General features: G+C 50.7%; 2 protein-coding genes across 6 annotated transcripts; both read right to left on the reverse strand.

Annotated features, from left to right (window-relative positions):
* Positions 1–1516: 1516 nt before the first annotated feature.
* On the reverse strand, positions 1517–5817 carry LOC135447808 (small ribosomal subunit protein eS4). The gene is made up of 7 exons (XM_064712883.1): positions 5554–5817; positions 5261–5338; positions 4550–4730; positions 4021–4118; positions 2847–3018; positions 2279–2436; positions 1517–1677 (listed from the first exon to the last, which is right to left on the reverse strand). The coding sequence occupies exons 1-7, from the start codon at positions 5554–5556 to the stop codon at positions 1576–1578; spliced, it is 792 nt and encodes a 263-aa protein (XP_064568953.1). The 5' UTR covers positions 5557–5817; the 3' UTR covers positions 1517–1575.
* Positions 5818–6250: 433 nt separating this feature from the next.
* Positions 6251–25224, reverse strand: HDAC8 (histone deacetylase 8). 5 transcript variants are annotated; one of them, XM_064712890.1, is made up of 11 exons: positions 25074–25224; positions 24608–24660; positions 23127–23257; positions 21400–21541; positions 19088–19215; positions 18037–18114; positions 17553–17661; positions 15812–15984; positions 14089–14183; positions 11879–11984; positions 6251–8075 (listed from the first exon to the last, which is right to left on the reverse strand). In XM_064712890.1, the coding sequence occupies exons 1-11, from the start codon at positions 25155–25157 to the stop codon at positions 7606–7608; spliced, it is 1569 nt and encodes a 522-aa protein (XP_064568960.1). In that variant the 5' UTR covers positions 25158–25224; the 3' UTR covers positions 6251–7605. The 5 variants fall into 5 exon arrangements, with proteins under 5 accessions (XP_064568960.1, XP_064568961.1, XP_064568962.1 ...); XM_064712891.1 differs by having other exon boundaries at positions 19088–19200; positions 25074–25223; XM_064712892.1 differs by lacking the exon at positions 25074–25224 and adding an exon at positions 24804–24971.
* Positions 25225–25298: the final 74 nt, after the last annotated feature.

Genomic DNA, 25298 nt, shown 5'->3' on the forward strand with positions numbered 1-25298 from the left:
GGCCGCCTCGGGGGGACTGAGCGGGAGGACACAGCCGAGGAGCGGGGAAAGGACACGGAGGGAGCCGGGGAGATGCACGAGAAACAGAGAGATGACGTACACCAGATCCACCCGCGATAATGCTCAGCAGACAGCACATTTGGGATAACCCACACGAAGCAACTTCATGCGGCTAACTGACCCGCACTGGATAATCCATGGCAATACCCACCCCTGAACTGCACACACTTCACCTCGAATTTTCCCACCTGTCGTTTTCATTGCCATTTTGGAAATTTTGCTAGTATAACAACTGGGTTTTTCTTTCCCAAATATTCAATTTGGCTATTTTCTAAATCTTTTTCACAACATAAAAACTAAGTGACATTTGCTTTTGGCTCTGTGCATGAAAATGTGGGGATTTTGCCCACATTTCTAGCTGCTCACATCTGTGCATCACAGGACAGCCCAAGCACCAAGCCCACTGCCAGCACCACGAAAGACCCTGGAGATGCTGCTGCTCTGAGCCTGTGCAGCATCCAGAGGGAGCAGCACAGCAACACTAGAGGGAACATGGGCAGTGCCACAAGCACTCAGCTTTCCTGAGAGCATAACATCAGAATATAGCTGGCTGCAGACACTTCATGAGGCTCAATTACATTTCACCATGACACCTGATGAAGCTGATAAAAGATGCCAATTTTGCAATCGTGCGCATCTGTGCCCCATCCATCTTGGAAGACAGGTGCTCACAAGGCTGACGCAAGCAGGCAGAGTGGGAGAGGCCCCAGGACTCCTCTTCCCCAGGCTGAGCAGAGGAGAGGTTGTGCCCTCAGCCTCTTCTATGCCTCCATCACTCCAGCTTTTCCACTGGCATTGCTCCAGTGCCCATACTTGCCTGGACTTGATGGCACCAGTCTGCACACCATGCCCAGGCACAGACTCCCCTTTCCTACAATGCCTTTCACCCTTCCTGGCACAGCCCAGTTGTGCAGCTGCCCTTCCTGACTGGACACACTGCCCACACCAGCCCACCTTGTCCTCCAGAGCTATTCCCAATGCCACAACCAGTCCCCAGCTCCTTTGCTCCTGAAGGCCAGGCTGATGCTCAAGTGTCCCCAGCAGCCCATTCCCCTCCCGCTTAGGTCAGGCTGTCAGTGTGATCACTCACACCCTCCACCTCCACAGAAAAGACATGGAGGAGCAGTCCCACTTGGACACTTAGTGCCAACACCCTTGAAGCCAACAAAGCTGGGGTAGCCCCTCAAACTGATCTGGCACTACTGGCTACAAGAGAGCCCAGCCAGCTCTCCCCATATCCTTGCTCCTCCTACACATCCAGAAGAGTTTGTGCAAACACCTTTGCAGGGACAGACAGAGCAGTCTGAAGGCTCTCCCACCCTTCCTCCTTGCCCTTCTGGAATAAGGCTGTGGTACTTGCTCAGACAGGAGAAGCAGGACCTTCTGGGGAGCAGGGCCTGGCACTGTTAGCATGGCTCCCCACCCTAGCCCCAGGACACTCCCCAGCAGTCAGAGCCATGTAGTAAACAGTTTAATTAACACACTGACAGCACCAGAGCCAGCCTGAGCTGGACTTTATCCGCTGCTCTGTTTGGCCGCCAGTCTCTTGTCTCTCTCTTCAGCAATGGTCAGGCGGATGCCCTTTCCACGGGGCAAGGAGATCCATGGCTTGTTGCCCTGCAGCAAGGGAGAAGAAACCACTTCACATCAGGAAACCCAGATAGCAACACAGCTCTCTCTCTCTAAGGGGGAAAGCAGCACAAGCCCACCCCTGCTCATGCTGGGTCAGGTATACATGGTGATGGCACTGGTGCAGCAGAGGCCCCTAAGGAAGGTGCCAAGGATGCACAGATCTACAGCTGCCTTTCAGTCACATCCATGAAGAATGCGCTTCAGCCAAAACCAAAATACTGCCCCTCCACCATAACATCAACAAAGAGCCTTCAGGGATGGCAAAACAGCAGAGGTTTTCTGGGGGGCACTTGGAGTCACAGCAGCTGCTCAGATCACACCAAGTCTGAGCACTGCTCAGCCCCCAGCTCTCAGATTTCAGGGCTGCTTCTTGAAAACACAGTCATGGCTAAAGTTGCAAATGCTTCTTCCCCTTCCCAGAGTACGAAAAATACAGGGAGCCGAGTCAGAACTGAGGCCTGCACTGAAGCTTCACTGTGTGGGAAGACAGCTACCCAAGGAAACAGCAAGGCTCTTTGTCTCAGCCCCTCACAAGAGAGAGCCCCTCTCAAGAGAACCCCCCCACTTGGCGCCTCCACAGCCTTACTTTGCCAATAACGAAGATGTTGGACAGCCGGGTGGCAAAGCTGTTGCCGTTGGCATCCTTCACATGAACCACATCAAATGACCCAGGGTGCCTCTCCCGGTTGGTGATCACCCCAATACGGCCCAAGTTTGCACCGCCGGTCACCATGCACAGGTTACCTGAGTAAGGGAATACAGGTGTGATAAGAGCTGGCACCACGTGCTGTGAAGTCCTTCCACTTGGGCTCTCTGCCCATTACCAAACATTCCCATCCAACCCGTGCTAGCACTGCTCATAGCTCTGTGACTGAAACTGTCTCTCATCACCAAAAGACAAGCTGAAGCACCTCTCCACCAGCTCGCTGCTTCTACCTGGAGCCTCAGAACTGCCAAGTCCCTGTGAAATGCTTCCCACTGCAGGAAGAATCCCCTGCTCCACCTCCAGGTGGACATGCTCCTGGGAAACAAACCCCTTCTCAAGGTTGACACCGCTGGCCTCTCTATTTCAGTGCAAATATGCCTAGCATTTAACTTCGACTGCTCTCCACGGTGGGGAAGGGTACAGTGCTTTAATGTGATGCAAGACCTACCTGTGTCAAACTTAATGAAGTCTGTGATCTTGCCTGTCTCCAAGTCAATCTGGACCGTATCATTCACCTTGATGAGGGGGTCTGGATAGCGGATAGTGCGGGCATCATGAGTGACCAAGTGAGGGATTCCTTTGGTGCCCACGAAGATCTTCCTCACCTTGCACAGCTTGTACTGCAAACAAAACCCAACATCTCTCAGCTGAGGCAGCGAGCAGTACCTTGGACTAGGGAACTCCTGTACTCCAAAGAGCCACCAGCCAGCAGAACACCCAGACACTCAGGGCTTACACATGAGCCCACGCAGTGACCTGTCCAGCTCCCTGCCTCAGTAAGTACTTTTGAACAGCTGCCAAGCAGCTCTGCTACAGCCCCACACCAAAACACCTTTGCTGTTGGGAGTAGCAGCCCACCTTGAGCTTCAGCCTCCCCACAAACACTGGCTGCACTTTCACAGCCAAATCTTTACCAGGACAGTTCCCTTATTTTTCCCCAAAGCCCATGGAACACAACAGAGACAGAGGCTGCATTTCTCCAGGACCGAACAGCGATCTGCCCCCTCAAGGGCACTGATTTCTCTCCTGCCTATCACACTAACTCCCTCACAGCCTCTCTGGACCTCACAGATCAACACAGAGTAGTTATCAGAGAAGAACATCACAAGGAGAACTACACCACAGTTGGCTCCAGCACAGCCTGCCTTAAAGGAGATGCAAACCAGAGAGCGGCATTGCAGCTGAGGAACACCATGCCTGGGTTAAGGGATGCATGAGGAAGTTGCTCCCCAGCATCTGGGATGAGTAGGCAGTTTTGTTGCTCTGGGAAGAAGTTCAAGGCTTTTTTGCCACAGACAGTTCCATGTTTCTAGTCACTGTTAGCTGGCAAAGCCAAGACTCCCCTCCACCCCAAAACTCTCTGATGCCAACAGGATCACCTCCAGCACCAGACAATGACCCTACAGCCATCTGTGAACTACTTCTATGTAACAAGGAGATCTCCTTCCCCCCTCCCCCACAGGCTTCACCACAACTCTGAGCGCCCCGATCCCAAGTGCAGCATGGCCTCAACTGTCAGAGAAGAGAGACATCAGCTCTCATTCAGGAGATACCAAAGAGGAAGCACTGCCCCAACCAAACCCAACTGGGCCCAGCCTTTCACCACCATCAAAGCTCCTCACCTTGGCCTCCTCAGGTGTGATGCGGTGAACAGCAAACCGGCCCTTGGTATCATACACCAGGCGGAAATGCTCACCTGTCTTCTCAATGCTGATGACATCTGATTGCAGACAGAGAAATATAACAGCAGCTGTTATCAGCTTATTACCCAAGACCCTAACTTAGGATGAAGTTCATGTTTAAAAAGAAACAGAAACTGCTGAACAACACTTAGGGTATGACTGATGAGGCTGGGATTTACCCTTGAGCAAACACTCACAATCTTTTGCAGGCAACAGATTGCAAATTAGCAAAAACTGCTGAAGGCTGGAATCTGAACAGCAACATACTCAGGTCAAGCAGGCACTTACAGGCTACAAGTATATGAGTATGGAACTCACTGGAGTGCACAATTACAAACTAAGCAACCACTGCTTATATTTTCTTTAACTCCAGCAGGGAAACCTTACCCCTCAAATAATGCCAGCCCCACAGAACACTCTCCTTTCAGTGTAGAAGAGTTGCCTAAGGAATTGCCCCAACCCTACTCACCCATGAAGCCTGCAGGGTAGGTGATGTCGGTGCGGACTTTGCCATCTATTTTGATGAACCTCTGCATGCAGATCTTCTTGACCTCATCTCCCGTCAGAGCATACTTCAGCCGGTTGCGAAGGAAGATGATAAGGGGAAGGCACTCCCTCAGTTTGTGCGGGCCTGTTGATGGGCGGGGAGCCTGCCGACAGAAAGTTTCTGCTGGAGGCTCAAGCAGCATCAACCACCCCACAGAAGGAAACCATAGCGCCAAGAGCTCCCGCAAGACCACGGAAGGGCAGCGGCACAAAGCGCAGCTGCCACGCAGGCAGCGACCCAGCGACCGGCTGAAGCTCTCTGTTCTTGGTATTCACAGTAGTTTCCCCAAATCCTGCCAGCCTCACAGAGCACAGTCCCCAACAGAGCACAACCACCCATCTCAACTCGGAGGTGGAAAAGCACAACAGACAGATTAAAAGAGAACATCCAACGACCCTATCACATCTTCCGCAAACGGGGGAACACGAACGCTATTCACAAAGACCCCAATGTTAAACAAACACCTCTTGCCGTGTCCAACTGCCCTTGTTCACCGCTCGCCCCCACGCAGCACCTGAACACTTGTCCTGATGTGACTGCGGCTGCCACGAACCCAGGCCCCACCTCCGACCCAGACTCAACCCCAAACCCACGCCCGACCCCAGCTTCAACCCAAACCAGGCCCGCACTCACGAAGACGCCCGTCAGCTTGTCCAACATCCAGTGCTTGGGTGCAGCCACGCGCTTCAGATGCTTCTTGGGGCCGCGGGCCTACAGGACGGGACGTGTTAAGCGGTGTGTTACGGGCCGCCGCCAGGCCCTGCCCCCCCCCAGCCATCCCTCCCCGGCTCTCTCCAACTCCCGTCCCCCGGACCCAAGCGACGAGCTCCCTCCCGCGCTTGTCGCGCAGGGAGTGTGGCCACAGCCCGCGGTGAGCGGCGGATGGCGGCGGATGGCGGCGGAGAGCCGCGCCACCGCGCTCTCACCATGGCTGCGCTCTGCCGAGAAAGGGCGGGTGCTTCCGGCCCGCCGCGGAAGTACAAAGCATGGCGGCAGTGACATGCGTCGCCCCCTGGCGGCTCGGAGGTCCCGAGCCGCTCGCGAGGCGACACATCGGAACGGCTCGTCCCTTCCCGGCGACCCCGACGGGGACACCCCGCTCCGGGACACGGCTCTCCGGGACTCCCTGCTCCTAGCCGGGTACTGTGGTCATCCTGGTCATCGCTGATGGCATGGGACAGCCCGCTACGTTCTGGCCCTGCGGTTTCGGAGAGCCCAGCCAGGGGTGACACGCCCGTGTTCGGACCTCTCCCTGCCCACACCTGCCCTCCCACACCTGTTGTCTCCCCCCTGCCACGACGCCTCCCCGGGTAGAGCTGGGACCCCACGCAACCCCAAACGTGATGCCGGGCCTTAGCGCCCACTACTGAAGGCAGCTCGGGGGTCAAGCGGTCCCAGCTGCCCTCCTCAGGGCGGCAGACGTGTCCGCACGGTGCTCCGGAGTCCCCGGGACAGTCCCAGGCTCCCGCATCCTGCCAGGCAGCCCGGTGAGTGCAACAGCCCCACACCTAGCACGTCTCCACAGCATCGCTCCCGTAGCAGGGTGTGGCTGGGACAGAGGTCCCATTCCCCAGGGTGACTCTCACAGAAAAACGTCGGGACAAATGAAACTCTACGTTTAGATTAGAAAGCAGCATTACTTTATTCAGAATGCTGGGTGAATAGAGGGAGCTCCACCTACGGCACACACTTGCAACTTACACACTTACTTACACACTTTGCACACTTCCAAAACTTTTCATTATTTATGCACTTTAGCAAAGCAATTAATGTTCATTTGCTATAAAATACATAGTTCTCTTCATTAATTAGTATTTTATCTTCTACTGGTTACAGATTTCTTACTTCTCATGCTCATTAGCCTACATTTTCAGTCGTTATGATCTGTGAAAAATCTGTTCACTCTCCTGTGAAAAGTTAAAAAGTTTAATAAAGGACACTAAGAGACAAGGATCTCAGAGCAAAGGTTATTTCGGCTGGGTGCATCTTGGCACTCAGCCAAGACCACACAGTTATCTTTGGAGATACCACTTAAATACCTTTCCTTTACATCAGCCTGTTGCAAATTCATAGGCCCTTATGCATAGTAAACTTTTCCCCCAAACTAGTTTACATGTTCCAAGAATTGTTTAGCATGGCTCCTCCTTGCGTCTGCCTTTTTAGAGCATGCAGATTCCTTGCTTGTGGTTTTAATCCATTCTTATCACCTCCTGTTTTTGGGCCTTGATCCACACTGACCTCAGACCGTGAGTGCTGATAGTTGGCGTAGCAGGTGTCCTCATCCTGTGTTCACTGGATGTTATTTCATCCAAGCAGGCATTTTAACACAAGCATAGCTATTTCACTAAGTTTAATTAACAACAGAAATAAAAACAATCTTTGTTAGAAAGTTACTTTAACATCACATGTATAAATCCATTTTAATATTTGTGAAAAGCCACTGTTATAATATGTATCTATGACATTATCTTATTATCTTTTTCCCAGATAAGACAATTGCTGAATTGTCTTTATTAGTTTCTTTATCTCTGGATCATGCAAAATGTTCTTGCAGACTATAAATTTTGCATTCCATGAGTCCAGTTTCAGCACTATGTCTCTCCCATGCTTAGTCCAATTAAGTGTATCAAAGTTGGTTTAGCAAAACTTAAGTTTTAGTAATTTTCCTGACCTGCATTCCCACAATAGCAGTTTATGAAAAACCTTGCTTAGTGCTTGGCTACGGTGGAAAATTACACTGTTCATGACTGATTAAAACAATTCATTAAAAATTTTAACTAGAAAAGTTACTAGGAAAGTTGTGTAATTTTCAACAACAACAAGGATGGGAACATCATAAGCCGAGAAGACACACTGGAGCTTTGGGGTGGAGCTTTAGGGGGCCCACCCTCCTTCCATCAAGGGCTGCTTCACACAATGTCCTTCGCCGAAATGGACAAAGGGCACAGCCGTGGGAACAACGATCCTTCCGGATTTTATTACACGGCAGCTGGAGACCCCTCGCCCATCGGGCCCACAGCGACGCCGGCGCGTTTTGGGACGGGCAGCGCGGCCGCAGCTCCTCCTCCAGCCCCGTCCCACACTCGGCCGGGTGCCGAGCGTTCCCCGCTGCCGCTGCGCTGGTGCCCGGGGCGGCCGGGACGCTGCTCACTGGTGGGGTGAGGTAGGAGGCCCCCGCCCAGCCGCGCTCCGACCGGCAGGTCCGACCGGGAGTCGAGCTCGCGGTGATCAAGCCAGAGCTCCGGCAGCTCGTCCGCCCTGTTGAGGCCAAGCTGCACCACCAGCCACCTGAGCACCTTGTCGGCCGGGTCCGAGTCGGTGAGGCCGGGTCCAGCGGCCTGGAGGGGGCGGCTCCCCGCGGCTGCGTCCCCAAGCCCTAGGCGAGCGGCGAGGCGGGCTCCGTGGGGCTCCAGAGTCTCCCCGGGGCGCGGTTCTGGACGTGGAACTTCTGCAGGCACAAGATGGCCCACAAGGCGGTTGGGACTCGCCTTGGGGGGCCACAGGGGCGGGGAGCAGGCGCAGTCCCTACCGCCGGCACCTCTTCGGTCCCGAAAGGGTAGCAGTGCAGGATCGCCACCACGAGAGGCCCTTCGTGCCCCGGGGAGGGGACTGTCAACAGCTCATCTCCGGGGTGCACGAGGACACTGCAGCGCTCAGAGGGACGCGGGCTGCCCCAGGCGGGTCTGGTCCAGCGACGTGCCCGGGCAGGGAGGGACTGGAAGGGCGCTCCGGCTTGGCTCCCTTGCATGGGCGGCAAGACGGACATCCCACTCTGGCTAGGGGATGTGGGGAATTCCACCCAAGAGGCATCTCATCTAAAAGCCACAACCCTTGACACTTGTGGGGTTTCCTATTGTTTATTTTCCCAACAGTGTTCCTGAAAGCTCCCACAGCTCTCACAAGGGCAGTCTACCTGCTGTGGGGACAGAGCACATGGGGCCCTGAGGTGGGTCAGAGGCAGCAGTTGGCCAGCTCTGCTCCCTCATTCCTCGCATTTTTCCTTGGATGGGCAGTCCCAAATCCTGACATCTCCCCAGGGCACTGGGATCCTTTGCTAGAGCAATGGCAGCAGCAGCTTTCTGCCAGCGGTCACCACACAAGACTGGTCTCACCACAGCACACCACACCAGGTGCCAGGGTTATATGGAAGCAGGCAAGGGGTCAGGAGTCATGGGAGCCACATCCTGCTGACCTGTCTCCATACCAGATTTCCTGTTGTTTCAATCAGCAGTGAAAAACAAGAGAGCAAAAAACAAAGCCAAGGCCAGGCTGGGAACTAGTTTGTCTTGCTGTTTCTTCCAGCATAATCTAATTAAAGCCACAGGAAATATGCTTTCCTCCAGTGACTAGGCATCTTTATAAAAAAAGAGCACAATAAAAAGTCCATGGGCTGGGAGAATGAGGGGACAAGGGCGACAGAGGCCAGGCTTCATGGCTCTTGGCACTGGGAGGGTTCTGCTCCAGATACCTGTATACCTGTTGCCTTGCTGAGACACCTCGTGGCAGCTCTCATGGGGCACCAGAGCATCTGGAAGTTCATCCAAGATCTCCCAGAAGAGGAGCTGCCACAATGCCCTGCATTGCCCTTGACATTCTTGAGAGGCTCTCCAGGCTCTGGTCCCTCTGTGCAGGACTTCAGGAGCTCACAAATGGCTTTGCAGTAGGTGGGAAGGGGGAGGGGGGGTGTGCTGTGGAAAAGAGCACTGGCAAGACAGGGTGGGTGGAAGAAGAAAGGAAAGAGCTGGAGGAGTATTTCAAGTATTTTATTTTTAAAAAATTCCCAGTTAAAACCACAATGTCTGTGCCTTTCTGTGGGTAAGAAACACAACCAGGGTAGCTCTCAGGCTCTACTTCCCAAGTGGGCAGCTCTGAGGCTGTGGCCCTGCCAAGTAGGTAACACAGCACTGGCCTCCAGCTGGGGAGGGCTCACAGCTCTGAGCAGCTCCTCTCTTAAAATACATTTAAAAGCAGTTGTGAGAACAAACTGTGGTGTTAAAAAGGAATGGGAAAGGAGCAAGGGAGGCTCTCCCAGCACTGGACGGCTGTGGCTGGAGGGCCCACGCTCCTGCCTGGGAAAAGCCACAGAGCTTGTGGCATGCGGCAGCTTTTCTTCTTTAAAGAGAACAAAAAATTAACCAACCAACCAACAGTACTTTCTTTGAAAGATTCCCTGCAGCCACAAATTTCATCAGTTGTTCACATAAATATGCTGTCTTCCTCACAGGAAATGCTCTTGCCTGAGCCTTCCTTTTCTGCTAAACAACATGCTTCAGATTCCCTGCAAACAAAAGGAAGCAAAAAAGGGTATTTCCACTGATATTTTAGCCTGATGGAGTGACCTGGCAAGGGGTGCCACTCCCATGCCTGATGGACTAGACCATGATATGGGAATTCCAGCCTCAGCACAGATCTCAGTTCCTGCTGACCCCTCACTCCCTCTGCAGAGGCTGCTGCCCTCATTTGAGCCAGGCTTTAGAAATTACCACAAGGGGACCTTGCCAATGCTTTCACTATGCTGAATGCTGCTTCGGGATTCATGGACCAGCATCCAAGATGCGCATGCTCACTCCCTGCTGCCTTGTCCTTCTTTCAGGCTGGATTCACAGACAGGAGTGCACAGCCCTCCCCCACCCCTTCCAGCTCTGGAGTGATGCTGTTCCTCCTACCCTCTTGGACATCTTCCCAGGGAAGGGATGCCCTCTCCCTAGGATTGGCCCGTGCTTGGTAATGGACACCTGAAGGCATCCACAGCCACTGGACTTCCTACCCTACTTCTAACACCAGCACACTGCAGAAAAGGGGTGCCAAGCCCCATCATGCTGCTCTGAGCCCCTCTTGCAGAGAGAGACAAGACAGATGGGTAAGGGCATTGAATGAGTTTCAGTGCTGGCGCTGGCAGAGCTGCCTGTCCTGGACTTGAAGAGCTTCAAGTCCTGCCTGCTGGAGACCTGTTCCAATCCCAGAAAGCTATTTCCCACAGCCTCCTCCTGGACCAACTGGAAAGACACAGACTGGGTGGGTCGTCTGCAAAGGGGATAGGGAGGGAGCTGGCTTACAGGGAGCTCACAATGGGTGGTGATCAAGGGATTTTACATTGTCTTGCAGCCTGTCATAAGTGGGGTTCCCCCAGGGACTGATACTGATACATATTGCTCAACATCGTAAATTACCTGGGTTGAAAACAACCACAGCACCAAACTGGGTGCTGCTGTGAACAGGTCAGAAGGAAGAGGTATGTTAGAGAGTAGGACAGGCTGGAAGACTGGGCTAAAAATAACAGTTTTAAGTTTAACAAAGGCAAAACCAAGGTCCTGCTCTTGAGATAGAAGGTGGCCAGTTCAGGCTGGGATTTGTGTGACTGGGAAGCAGCTTTGTGGAAATGGATGTGGGGATCCTGATAGGCAGCAAGCTGAATGGGATCCAGCAGTGTGCTGCTGCAGCAGTGAAGCAAACTATATCCTGTGCAGCCTGTGTAGGAGCATTACTAAGAAAAATTGGATCATCTCATTCCAGGTCCATCACACACATGATGATTACTGTGTCCAGTTATGATCCCCACAAATCACAAAAGACATGGACAGAGCAGAGAGGGTCCAAAGGAGGACCAAAAAGGTGATCAGATGCTGGAGAACCTGCCTAATGAGGAGAGACTCTGCAGAAGAGAAGGCTTAGGAGGGACCTCATCACAGTAATCTAGTACTTGAAGCCTGCTCTGTAGACTTCAGAGGACAGAAGCTCTCTCTTCACAAGGAGGCACATGGAGAGGACAAGGGACAACAGGTGTGAGTTGCACCAGGAGAAGTTTCACCTTATTTTAAGTGCTTTTTTTTTACAGCGAGAACAATCAATCACTGGCAGAAACTCCCCAGCGATGTGGTAGCGGCCTCACTGTCAGAAGTTTTCAGGACATGACTTGCTAGATAATCTTGTCTATGATCCCTTTCCCACAAAAAGTTTGGACCAGATGATCTTTGAAGTCCCTTAGAACCTGGGCTGTTCTATGATTCCAAAAAGGACAAGGCCCCATGCTCCCCTGCCCAGCCAGAGCAAAGGCAGTGGCAACTTTTGCTACAGGAACCCATTACTCTGTACCACCAACCCTGAAAATCCCAAGGGATGTGGGAGGCCAGTGACACTGCACTAATGAGCAGCCACATGAACGTGGTTCATCTTTCTACTCAGTGAGAAAGACTCCAACAAGCTCTTCTGAAGCCCTCTCTAAAAAAACCTGTAAGCCTGAAGCAAACGCACCTTTGATAGAGTTCAGAATTTCTTGAATTCTCTGTGGCTCATTGCGGTCTGGTCTGCAGCTTGGTGTGATCTCCAGCACATAATCAGGACCATACTCTGTGAAGAACTGCAGGGAGGAGGAGAGGAAAATCAACAGAAAGGTCTCTGAAGGCTGAGGCTAGAGAGAGGGCTCCCCATGGGTTCCTGTTTGTAAAAAGGCAAAAAAACATTTCTCTACCAAAGAGCCACATGTAGCTTCACTACATCAAGGTGGTACTTCAGCAGTGTCTGTGTCCACCTGGAGTTTTCAACCGCTTCCCAGTTCAAGGGATGGGAAGCAGAGCCAGTGAAGCAACCAAAAAGCAGTCAAATGTCTATCCCAATGCTTTATTTGGAAAAGCTGTTGACACTCATTTTACACACAGTTACCGGCAAACGGGATTTTTTTACTATTAAATTTTAAGTGCCGTAATCACATACCCTACTTGTCACTTCCCATCCTGCTGAACACTGCACTGACATGACTGTGAAACACCTGGGAAAGGAAAAATCAGTGTGCTGCAAGGATACTGTGTCTCTCCTGGCTGAGTGCTCAGACAGCGTGCAGGAAATCTGCAGCACATGGGGTTGATGTGCAGGAAATCTGCAGCACATGGGGTTGATGTGCTAACACAGAATCACAGGTTACTGTGAGCCACTGTGTCATGATTCTGGCGAAGACAGGGTCAGTTTTCAGAGTAGATGGGAGGAAGCATGGCCAGGACACGGAGGTTATTCTACGCCATCTCTCATCATTGCTGAGGGCAGGGGAAAGGGACTCTTCCAGACAGAAGGGATGCCTTTCAGCTTAAATAATGTGGCAGAGGAAGCTATGCGGTTTTGTCTATTGTCAGGGGGCAGGGGTGTTTCTGTGTGAATTGTTTTTTGTTTTCTTGTTCCCTCTGTCATTAGTATTGTTGCTGTTACTGTTCAGTAAATTGTTCATGCTCTTAGCAGGAGCACTAAATTGGAAAGTACCATTCCTAAGACAACTTTAATTGGTGCCCAGTATGGGGCACAAAGGGTTGAGATAACAACAGATTTGTCCAGAGTGGGTTGGAAACAAATTTGATTCTAAGCATTTGTTCATATTAGGTACAGAACCACTGGTCACAATGCTGCTTGGTCTGTTCATGTGGGTGTGGTACATATGTGTGAGCATATATGTGTTCCTTGTGATGATATTTTTCAGAGCAGGAGGGGGATCAGGACTGTTTTGTTGCTGTACTCTGTGATACCAGTTTATGAAATTATAACAATGGCAATGAGGGTCATATGGGATGTGTATTCAGTGTTCCTCTCCTACCCTTACCTTAGGCACTACCTTTGTTAGTCCATTAATAATAGTACTCAGCCTGAGGGGGAAACAGGAGAGGATAATTTTTCCCAGCTTGTCACTCCCTCTTCCTCCTTCAGGCCTGTTACAACAGCTTTTCAAGAATTTTGAATTCTCTTTGGATGTTACAGAAAGTATGTTCTTGTTGCTATGGTTGCTATGTCTCTTATGTGTCTCCTCAGTACAGCTGATAACATGTTTAGAGTCAGTGGAGTCCACACCATGTTTAGAATCAGGACAGAGATTTCTAGGAAGGTCATTCAGAGATCTGCCCCAAGGGTGGATAGTCATGAGAAGCATAGAAAATGGGAGAAAACAGGCCAGCTTCTGGGGAATTCTCTGCTCCAGTGGTTTGGAAGTTCATCTATGTACAACTACAGGACCCTAATATAGTGACAGAATATTTGCAAGGTGCGTTCTGTGTCAACTCCAGAGAGAAGCAACTTATTGGAATGTGCTGGGCCCTGGCTACTCTTTACCAGACACTGTTGGTCACGAGACAGAACCCTCAGGGGGAGGAGGAGGAAAGCAGAGCAACAGGCACTGTGGTCACTCAAACTTCAGCTGAAAAAAAAAAAAATTAAAGCCTTGAGAAGGCAAAAGGCACATCCTAAAGAGCTCTTTGAGGAAACCACGTAATCCTTTTGCCCATCCTCTCTGTTACTATCTGAGACTGGAGTTTACGGGCACATTAAACCCCTCACAGAAAGCTGCAGACAGCCTCTGGTTCTGGGCACAAGCATCAACCATACTGCTACATAAGTGTCTTCACAAAACAGCACTGTGTGGCAAGGATGCTGTGTGGATTAGGCAGAACAACTGGCTCTTCTGCAAGAAGGGTTTTTCAAAGCATTACCTCATGATCAGGGATCTCAGAGGACAGTGTTCTCCCAAGGATGACCCCAGTCAAGTATGTCCAGCAGCGAGCGGTGTTGGCAAGGTTGTAACCTCCTGTTTCCAGCAAGAATTGGGATTTGAGGAGGAAGAGTGAGGAATGGGAAAAGAAAAAAAGAGATTTAGGTGGAAGGAACAAACCATGAAACCACTGTGTACAGGTTACATGAGTTCAGCTTATTTCCTCCACTCAAGCCATGCCCAAAACCTGCCTTCTGCACCTGCTGGCTACACAAGGCCAAGTCTGAATGACAGTGTATGCAAGAGCAGACCACTCAAACTGAACCTCAGTTACATCCAGTGTGGCAGAGGCCAGTCCTCCAGCCACCATCTCAGAGTCAGGATGAGCTCACAACCCCATGTGCTCAACTCTCTCCTGGCAACAAGAAGAGCCATTCTCAAGTAGCAGGCTGCAGCAGAAATGGGGGCTTCCTGCTTTTTAATACCAGCCTTTGACCTATGAAGCAAAATACACATGCCCAGCCATACCCTGGTGAGCTCTTCAGCACCGTCATGTTTGCAAGGACAAATGTGAAACTCATCACTATAACTTGCAACTGTTTTACACTGAAATGAGATTTCACAGTGAGCGGGAAATGGTTACCTACATGGTAAAGGAACATGAGCCCACAAGGAGAAGCCTTAGCTGAAAGCAATCCTGCAAGAGACTCAGGTATGTTTTTTTCCAGAACAGAGGACTAGAAGAGTAAAGGGAGAAAAGCACTTTGACAAGACAGACCATATTATTCCAATATTCCCTTCTGTCTGCAGTGGGTTTTTTTTCCCTGCTTTTTTTTTTTTTTTTACTCCTCCCCCAATTTCCACATCAAATGCTTCCACATGCTCCAGTGGTGGGACACTCCTTTGCTGTTTTCACAAGTGACACATAGTTGATCCTCATTTTTTAACAGAAGTTTTGGGTTTTGTTTGACAGGTGACATCTCCAGCACACTCACAGACAAGCCACAGCAGGACTGAACACTCATAACCTTTCCAAAACAAAGGGCATCAGGCACATTAAATATTAGCCTTAATATGCTATACATGATTTCCCCCATCTAAAAAAGGACAACACCTAGAGCTGCTCCAGCTCCAGTCATGGAGCTCAGGGGCTTTCCCTGGCACACAGGGGCTTTTGTTGTTCTGAAATGCTCTGTTAACATAACACCTGTCCTGTGCTCTCCCCACTGAACAAGCAGCTGATTAGGCAACACAACAAAGTCCAGCTTAGCTTTCACTGGGCATCAGAGCCCTGCTGTATCTTGCAGGCCTCATCCCAAGCCCCTGCTTGAATCTTAATGAAACCATTCATCACCAGGTGCCCAAGGTAGGTTTGGGAACATAGTGCTCACTTTTAAAGTGAAGCACCAAAGGGCTGATCAGCAGAGATGGGAATCAGAGATGTCACTGAGAAGTCATGGTCAGTTTGTTGGCCTCTCCTCTTCTCCAGAGGAGCCATGCAGCTTTTAACTCAAGATCTGAGTCAGTACTGAGACTTGCACCTGTCAGTATAAATGATTTCAGGTGTGAGAAAAGAGTATTATGCCACAGTGCATCCTCCTGACACTGCACAGCAGTCACCCTGCTAAACCCTTGCCAGTCCTGAGCCCAAGGGCAGGCAGGCACTCGAGGCAGGGTCACAGGAGGACAAACACATTTCTCTGAGAACAGCAGGATGCACTCACCTCCTCCCAGGACAAGAGTTGCTAGCTGCCACTGCAGGACATACTTAAGGCACTTCCCCACTCCCTCAGGTGTCATGTTGAAAGAGCACATGGGGTCTCCAGCAATGGTGTCCGCCCCCAGCTGCAGCACAACTGCATCAGGGTTGAAGGCAGCATACACCTCCTTCAGCACTCTAGAGAGAAGAGAAGCAGTCCAGTTACTGCCAGCACAGCCCAGAGGAATGCTGGTGGCATGGCCCTGGTCACTCAGATCCACCAATGCCTCTCAGGGTTTCTGCATTCTCTGCTTCCACCCAACTCACACCAGTTACACTACCTCTGCTCCCAGCCTCTGCTCTGAGCCTTCTACCTCCACAGCAATTTTAGCTCTCAGAGGCTCAAAAGGCTGATGAATGCAAAAGGACCACTGATAACATGGCAGAGGGGGATCTAGTCCTCACCAGTTTCGTGGTAGCATCAAACTCCACATTTACAGTCTGCCTTTTGGCTGCACGATGGTCCAGGGGCTTTTCTGCCCTGTGAAAGTTATAGTGGAGGTCAGGGTCTGGCAAAACAACCATCCTGAACTCTCAGACACCTCTCACCAGGACAGGCCAGGAGAGGACAGGAGAAACAGAGGAAGACTGGCTAGCGTCTTACTCTCCTCTCTCCTGTATGGCCCTTGAGGCAAAACTATGAGGAGAAACTCTGTGCTGGATGTAGTCAGCCTGCAAAATCCAGCATTGGACAGAGCTTCATGCTTCAAGCCCATTGTGGTTTTGGGAAATACAGGCAATCACCCTCAAACAACAGCTGGATGAGACATCCATGGTCATGTCCATGGACTGCCTCCCAGCCAGGACAGACCTCAGAGATCTCTAAGTCTCTTTGCAGAAGCTTCAGCTATACACAGCTTGAAATCTATTTTAAGTTATGATGTCCTTCAGCTGTGAATGCATGCAGCAGGCTCCTCCTGAGTGGGTTCCTGACCCCAGAGCTGCCTTTTGAAAGCATGTCCTCCAGCACAAAGAGGGCTGCTCTGCCCCAGCAATGGCAAGCACCAATAAGCCAACAGGAGGCATGGCCCCCCGCATGACTGCCCTACTGGCCTACAAGTTTAGAGAGGTTTCAGCCCTCAAGTGTTAGAGGCAGACATGCTACCACATCCTGCAGCCCTGCACTGAGACTCCTCTCCTCTGGAAAAGAACAAGACCTGCAGCCCAGTTTTGACACGGGCAACAGCTTGTGAGGTCCACCATCAGCTGAAGGACACAGGGGACTGCCAGGAGACAGCTCTGTCACTGTCAGATATTCAGCCTTCAGCCTCTTACTTTTCCAGCACAGACAGAAGGTGCTAGGAAAATGCTTTTAGCTAAGCCCCAAGCATATGTTCCACAGTCAGAATTCAGAGCACTTACTTGAAGGAAAAACATCTAACCCTAAGTCCACAGCTAAAAAATACTTGTCACTTCTCAGTCTTTCCTTAGATAGACACCTGTGGAGGTGTATCTAAGGAGACAGGCTAACCTGTGGCAGAGACCCCTCCAGCCACCCACAATGTCTCTGTATATTCAGTTTGTCTAAGGATTCATACAAGACCTCTGAGAACTTAAGAGTTCATGTTCATTGTAATCAAAGGCTGCAACAGGGGAAGGGACAAGGCTTAAGAAAGGACTGTAATTAAAAACACTAAGCTATGTAGTATCTTATTCTCTCTCTAAAATCCCATCCAAGCCAGCTGTATCAGAGCAAGAGGGCTTACGATTCACAGATCTGGTAATATTTTTCATCCTGAATGCCATCTTGAATGGGCACATTCACGCTGTAGTAGCGACCTTTTCCCAGGCCAACATCTGTCACATCTCCAGTGCCTGCACAACAGAAACACCCCAATTAGAAGGGAAAGTAAAGCAGCAGCAAGAGACGCGTGGGGTGTCTCAAAGGCACGATGAGAGCCAGGACATTCGGCATGCGTATGAAGAAGTCCACTTGCCGCCACCAAGAAAGGTGGGGTGGAGTGACCCAGTTCTATCCTTCACCCAATTCTGCCATGCAGCATCAAAGGAACTCTGCCTAGAGCTCAGCTACAACTGAGAAAGGGGGAAATGCAAAACATGCAGCTCCCCCTCTTTCCTTCTCCTGGGTCGAGATGAGACAGCAAGACATGCTTTTACAGCTTGTCTTTATGGAGGCCTCACTAGTGACATGTGAACCAAATGAGCACAAACCTCACAAGTTCAACTTGCCTGGGAAAAATCCTGGTGAAAATTTGTGCAGAGAAACAGTCATGACCTTCGAGGTGAAACTAAAGGCATCCTCAACTCCTATTAGGAAATTGAAAAAAAACTTTCATGCATCATTTATATAAATGACAGAGTCTGAACACACTGAGTTGCTTGATACACACAGGCAGCAAGCAGAGAAGGAGCACCATAAGCAAAGTAGAAATGCAGATCTGGCTCAATACGTCTTCAGTCCACAGAGACTGGAGTTCAACTGCAGCAAAGATCACAACTGCTATGAATCTGGCAGGTCTCATGCTGATCAGTACTGAATGGATCTGAATATCCCACGTCACTACCCATGGTAGCAGCACTTGCCTGTGCTGCTAGGCCTGTGAAGCTGGGAGAGGGATCCAAGCAGGGCTCACTTGGCCAGAGCTTGGCTCTGATCAGAACCAGTGCTACTGGGCTCTCTTGCTTTTTCTCAATGCTGCTGTGGTTCAATGTGCCTTTTCCTTAAAGACACTATTAAGACAGTGGGCGTGGAGAGGGAAAAAAGAAATAATAGGAAACTTAACAGAAACCAAATACAGGGAGAAAATGGAACAAAATGAAACACATCATAAAATTTAGGAGAGCAGGAAATGTTAAATGGTGTAGAAATAATGTCCCTGAAGGAGGGAGCAGTTTCAGCAAGGCCAGCTTTGCCTGTAGATTTATAGCATCAAGCCTTCTTTTAAAAGCAGCACTTACTACTGGCTGCTTCCCTCTTGCAATGGACCCTTAAACCCTGACAGCAACTGCTCTGCCAGGATGGGAGACTGAGACACATTATCTGTTGCTTTAGGTACAAGACTCCTGCCCAGGCCCACAAGAGAAGTCTGAGGAGCAGCATTGGGCAAGTCTGTAAAGCAGGACAAGGCATAAATAGATTGATTGGGGGAACTCCACTGCACCGAAAGGAGCTGAAGCTGTTGCAGCAAGTAAACTCCTGCTGTGCAGATAGGCCTTGCCTTCTCCCATTCCCTCCTGAGTGTGTGCAGCTGTGCTGTTTGCAGCCTTTGCTCGGCCTTACCATCCCCATGATGCAAATCCAAATCAATATAAAGGATGCGGTCAAATTTCTGGCGCAGTCGCAGGATCCCCAAGACAGCATCGTTCAGGTAACAGAAACCAGAAGCTTCATCCCTGTGAAAACAATGTCTGTGACATTGAATATTGCCAATGCAATCACCACTGATTTCAGCATTCTTACTTTGGCTTTGCAAGTGTCCACCTCACAGGGGCACAGAGGAGTACGAAAACTCAGCCCAGTAGTGACCAAGAGACGGGTCAGGAACAGTTCAAAGCGTGGCTGGGAAGCACACAGAACAGAACTGCTTGTGCCAACTGCTTCTCAACTCTGGGCTTTCTGGCAGCTGGGTAAGCATCACTCAGCTCTGCAGAAAGACACTGGTTTGAGGAGGGTACCTCTGACCACTGCGCTGTTGAACAAATAAAATGTTAGCTTTCTGCACCTGAGACATTTTAAAGAAGTTCAGAGCCACCTGACTCAAACCCACTCTCTCTGAGGCAAGAGGACAGTCCCCTTGGCCATTTTCCTGTGAGTTCTGGACTGGCATAGATAGGCAGCCACTCCATCCCTGCTGTCTGGGTCACAAGTCCTGGGAAGGTCCTGGCAGTGAAAGGCAGGCCCAAGCCAGTCACAGGATTCTCCTGCTGTTTTAAAGTCTCAGGCTATGAAGGTTAAGCCTCTTGCCAAAGTAACTCCCTCCTTTGTCTTCCCAGGAAAATGCAAATAGCATGTCCCACATGCAGTCCTCACGATACAGCTCCTGGGCTCAGCCAGGAGAGAGTCCCAGCAGCTAAACAGAGGACAGGTGTACCATGTAAAGATATATCACTGACATTAATCAGGGACAGCTTAATTGCTGGCATCAAAGGAACAAGAAAGTTTCTTGACCCCTACTCCAGCCTCACTCCAAAGTGAAGTCTCCCTCACCACTTAGCACCAGTCCACATGCATTCTTACATCTGCTCTGGATAGCTGTTTTAAAGTGAAGCTTTATACTTGGCAACAGGAGTACCCAAATTCCTTTTCCACAAATTATATCAGGATACAAAATGCACCTCTGGGAAATTCGTCTTGACTTTCAGTCACAGCACTCAGCTCATTCTCTCTGATATTTCCTGCTCAGCAACAGCTGGGAACAGTGAGAAGCAAGCCAGGAGTGGCAGAACCACACTCGCTTTCACTCTCTGCAAGTGCCATGGAACACATGTGTTTTCCAGTGACTCTTCATTTATGGTAATGCTGAAAATGGAGGTGTTAACAGGTATCCTGAAAATCTGACTCAGTTGTGATTATGTACTTCTCCCCTGCCTCACAGCCCACAAGGAAGCATGTCTTGGGCCCTCTCTCCATGCAGTAATACACATCTCTGAAACTCAAAGCAGAGCAGGACACCAGTTCAGTCAAAAGCAGAGCAGTGTCAGAGCTACAGTTCAGGACCAGCATTTGGGATTCCCCTGTGCTGCCCTAAATCCACCCAGGAAAGTTGTGAGTATCACTGCCAGAACGGAGGGTGAGGCTGCCTTGAGAAAAGGCACTTAGCATCTTACTCTCAACCCCAAAGGCATCCTCTGAACCAAGAGCTTCCAAAGCTCCAGATCATTCCTACCTTTAGGACCCTGGAAAGCAACTAAACCACCAGAAAGCAGGTGTTTTTGACAAAAGGTATGTATTTTGCTAGGACACAGGTCCTAGAATCAAGCACCTGCAGTTTGGAGTCAGTCTGGCTGGACTTTCACACTGGGCTGGCATCCACTCTGAACCACCACACACCAGCTTACTGGGGTGACTGGGAAGACTCCTTTGGGATTGGTGAGTATTAAATGCCTATTTTTAAACAGACTCTTTGCTTCCCAGAACAGTGCTAATAGCTCAGCAGCAGCAACACTGCTAAGACTTTTTCCATTACAGGCATTTTTTAAGCCATGCAATCCAGACAGAATATAACAGAAGATTTCCCAAAAGACATCAGTTCTGCACAGAGCAAGTCTCCTTTCACAGCAAGCTGCGGCTGAAGCCATTTGCAGCCAAGTGCCCACCAGGAAATGGGCTGAGATGCTGTGTGAGTACACCTGTCCCAGACCTGCTCTGCAGCACATGACAGTGACAGCACCAGCACTGGGCAGTGACCTGCCTCCTCTCAGGCCTCTGCCCTGCCCTCTGTTTCCTTCCTCTCTATCTCCTGCCTTCCCTCACACCTTGCTTTCTCTCCCAACTAGATCACTGCACCCTGAGGGTTCTCAGGGAAGCTGGGAGCTAGGAAGCAGGGTTCAGACACCAGATGAGAAACCACAACGGAAGAATTGCTTTCTTACTTCTTTGCATGATGCCACCCTCCAGGCCAGTTAATTGCTACTTTGCACTTGCCATCCAGCAGGCACTGGGCTGCAGTGATGGTGGCTCCTCCCACAGCCGCTGCATACTCAAAGATCCCTTCAGTGGCTGGACAGTCGTAACCTGCAGGTAAGAGTCCATGTAAGAGTTTGCACCTCAGACACAACAGGCCTTTTCCTCCAGGGGAAACACATTCCTTTTGCTGGAGTCTTCAAGACAGACCCAGGCTGGAGCAGCCTGTTCCTGAAGAACTGACCCCATGGAGGACCCATCCTGGAGAAGTTCTTGAAAAACTGCTACCTATAGGAAAGACTAGCACTGGAAAAGTTCAAGGCAGAGAGTGTCCTGCAGGAGGGACCCCACACACACGGGGCAAGAGTGAAGAGGAAGGAGCAGCAGAGAGGTGTGAACTGACCACAACCCCCATTCCTTGTCCCTTTACACTGCTTGAGGGAGAAAGTAGAAGAGCGGTGAGTGAAGCTGAGTCTGGGAAGAAAGGCGGATGAGGGGGATGGCGATTTCAGTTTTATTTTGAATTCTCACTATCCTACTCCATTATTAATTGACAATAAATTGAATTAATTTTCCCATGTAGAGTCGCTTTTGCTGGTAACAGTAACTGGAGACTCACCTCCCTGTTATTATCTCTACATGTACTTTTCCACTGGATTTTCTCCCCTCCCCCCCACTGAGGGGGAGAGAGACTGTATCTTGGTAAGCACCTAGCAAAAAAAACCCCGACTACACTACAAAAATCAACCCACCACAAAAAGCAACAATCCAAATGTTTTCTTGCACTCAGTTCATTTAAAAATGTGTCCTGAATCAACTTTGAGTTGTGTGCCTGGGTTGCTGAACCTACTGGTTCCTCACACCAATCTCACAAAAAAACTACTTTCAATCTCTGTCTACCTGACCAGACCCTGGCATGGTCACTGACATACCTCTTCTCTAAAAATGGACATCCACAAACTAGCCAAGCCTAGATAAACTGTAGGTCTATGTCTACAATACGATCTTCACTTAGTCCTACAGCAGCCTCCCTGCAGCTGTTGCCCACAAAGCATGATACCAGGGCTGCTTGTCTTCCTGTAGACAGAGCAGCTTCAGAAATGCAAAGTCTAAGGCACACTCATGAGAGCAGCAAAGAATCTGCAACTCTGCCTCAGTTCTGGGTCGCTCTTAACCCTAACCCTAAAACCAAAACTGCCCACAGCCATCTCACCGGCTTTACCTGCTGCATTTCTCAAGCTGTCTTAGGTCCAGGAGGGCAAGAGCCCTCTGCTCCACATGGAAATCACCAGATTGCTCTGCAGCTGCTCTGGTCACTACAGCTCCAGGCCACTGTTCACACATGCCCTCCCCACAGCAGGCTTGCAGCAGCCAGTCCCAGCTCCAGCCCGAGGGCAGCGTCAGGGTCTTCCATCCCATTCCAGAGCCTCAGAGCAGCAGAGCGACCCAGTCAGCAAGAGACAGGCCAAGCTATACAGAGCAGCAAAGCAAGGCTAGCTCCACCCTCAGCTGGCACCAGGCAAAGTGCCAGCCTGTCAGATGACTGCTGGGGTTCAGCAACACCCCGTTAAAGAATGTTTCCTTTCAAAACTAAGTCCAGCATCCCCCTGAGCTCACCCCTCTAACTGCAGCTCCAGCAAAAAGCATCCTGGCCCTGGCACTCAATTAATCTCTTGCCTAAGATGTGCATCCTTACCCAGTCCGTACTCCACAGACTCCGGGTGGTCATCATCCCCCTCCTCACTGACCTTCTGCAGGTGCTGCAGGTAAGCATCTGTGTGGAAACTCGCCATTTCCTCCATGGAGGCCACTTTTGGCTTGACTATCCTAAGCAGAGAGGAAGAAGGGATCACATCAAGGCAAGAGGATCCAGTGTTCAGCTGGAATATCCAGCTTTAGCCTTTACAATAAGAGCCTTCTTTTGGCTGTTACTGTTGTAAAAGCAAACAAAACTCCCTCTTCTTCTTGCACTGGGCTGTCACTCAAGTTAGAAAGCCACCCAGCTGAGCTGGAGCAGGCCATGCCCCTGGTTTGGGCTGCCCACCCCAGTGAAGAACACTGCAGGTGCTGCCTGCATTAACCTTCCCACTTTGCTTCAAGTTTTTTTTTTCCCTGTTCTGCATGTTTTATCTGTTTGTGCATTCCCCAGCATATCCAACATTCAGTTTACACACAGAGGAACTAATGGAGGGAAATGCCCAGGCCCAGCACAGCACTGTGGCAGGACCTCAGCCTAGATCAGGAGCTGTGCAATGCCTCTCACATGCTGTGACCTACACCAAAGCAGAGACTGTCACTGTTCCAAGCAACTTGCACAGCACCTTCCTGGGTCTGGGTGCTTTGCAGTATGCCTAAACAAATCCTGCAACACACTGAACCCTCCCCAAAACTTGGACAGTGAGAGCATGCACAGCTCCGTTGCTACAGGAAGAACATAGGAAGCTCCCAGCTCCAGACTGGCCCTGATGCTTCCCATCCCATGCAAGGGCAAACAGTCCTTCAGGTCTGCTCTATAATGATGCCTGCAGTCATTTCCCAAGCACACTCTACCAGAAAAAAAAAATTCTTTAAAAAAAGGAGTCTCAAAAAAACCTTCTGGTTGTGCTGAACTGGAGTACATTTTTTCTAAGATTTTATGAGAAGCTTCACAAGAGGGACTGAGCTCTACCTTTCTTATTTTTCCCTTCACATGCCCCAGCGTCAGGAGCTGAATGAGGAGGCAGGTACCTCACTTCTCTGCCCCAGATCTCATCCGATCTTCTCTCCTGAATAGCATGCAGACCTCACAAAAAGTCTCTCAGATATATTACAATGCACCTAAACAATATGGTCCTTCTCTGCATCAGCACTGACTGATCAGTGGATCTGGAGCAGCACCAAGGCTGTCACCCTACTCAGGAGTCTCAAGCATGGGGGTGATACACACTCTGTAGAGAAAGCACAAGGCTATAAGTGCTCCACCAGACCAAGAGGTAACCATAAATTACACCTGCCACAATTACTGTCATCGTGTCCATGTAGCAAAACAAACATTTTCCTTTAATCCTGCAAATACGCACAGTGAGGGCTCCTATAATCACACCACCAGCAGGGACAGTGTGAAACTTGAAGCTACTCAGCACCTTCCAAACCTTAGTGGAGACTAAAACATTCCTTCACAGAAACGGGAGCACTTACTTCATTTGGTCAAGCAAGCAATATGCTTCAATCAGTGAATGAACCATGCTGGCCTAAAGAAAAGAATAAGACTGTGAGAGCAGGAAACACAAAGCGAGCAACCAGGGGCCCAAGGACTCGCAGACGAGGTGTGGCTCAGACTCCTCCCAGCAGCGACTTTCCCTGCCCGGGTCCCTTCTCCGGCCCGTGCCCATACCGTGTGAAAGGGCCTTCCGGTGTCCCGGGCATAAGCACAGCCGCGCACGGCCTCCCGGGAAAGGGAACTGTCGCTTCAGTGTCCAAGCCCGCGGTGCCAGGGGCGATGTGAACGCACAGACGAGCCATCCCCGCTCTAACCCCACACTCCTCTCGCCGGGAGCTTCCCCCGCTTCCTCCTTTCCTACCGCCGTGCCGGGCGGCGGCTGCCCGCGCCCGGGCCTCACCGCTGTGCTCCCCGCGCCCCCTTCGCCCCCGCCGCGGCGCTGACCCGCTTGGGCACTTTGCAGAGGGAGTCGCAGAGGGTCACGTACTCCGGGCTGTATATGTAGACCGGCGGCGGCACCGCCGCCATGGGAGCCGGCACAGCCGGGACCAGCGCCCGCAACGCCGCTTGTCAGGGCACGCCACGACCGGCAGTTCCGGCCCCGCGGCGTGCCGGGAGCTGTAGGCCCGCCCCGCCATTATCCTTTCTCCTGCCGCGTAAGAACAGGCA

Source organism: Zonotrichia leucophrys, chromosome 4A, assembly GCF_028769735.1.
Source record: "Zonotrichia leucophrys gambelii isolate GWCS_2022_RI chromosome 4A, RI_Zleu_2.0, whole genome shotgun sequence".
In the NCBI taxonomy this organism is placed as follows: Eukaryota; Metazoa; Chordata; class Aves; order Passeriformes; family Passerellidae; genus Zonotrichia; species Zonotrichia leucophrys.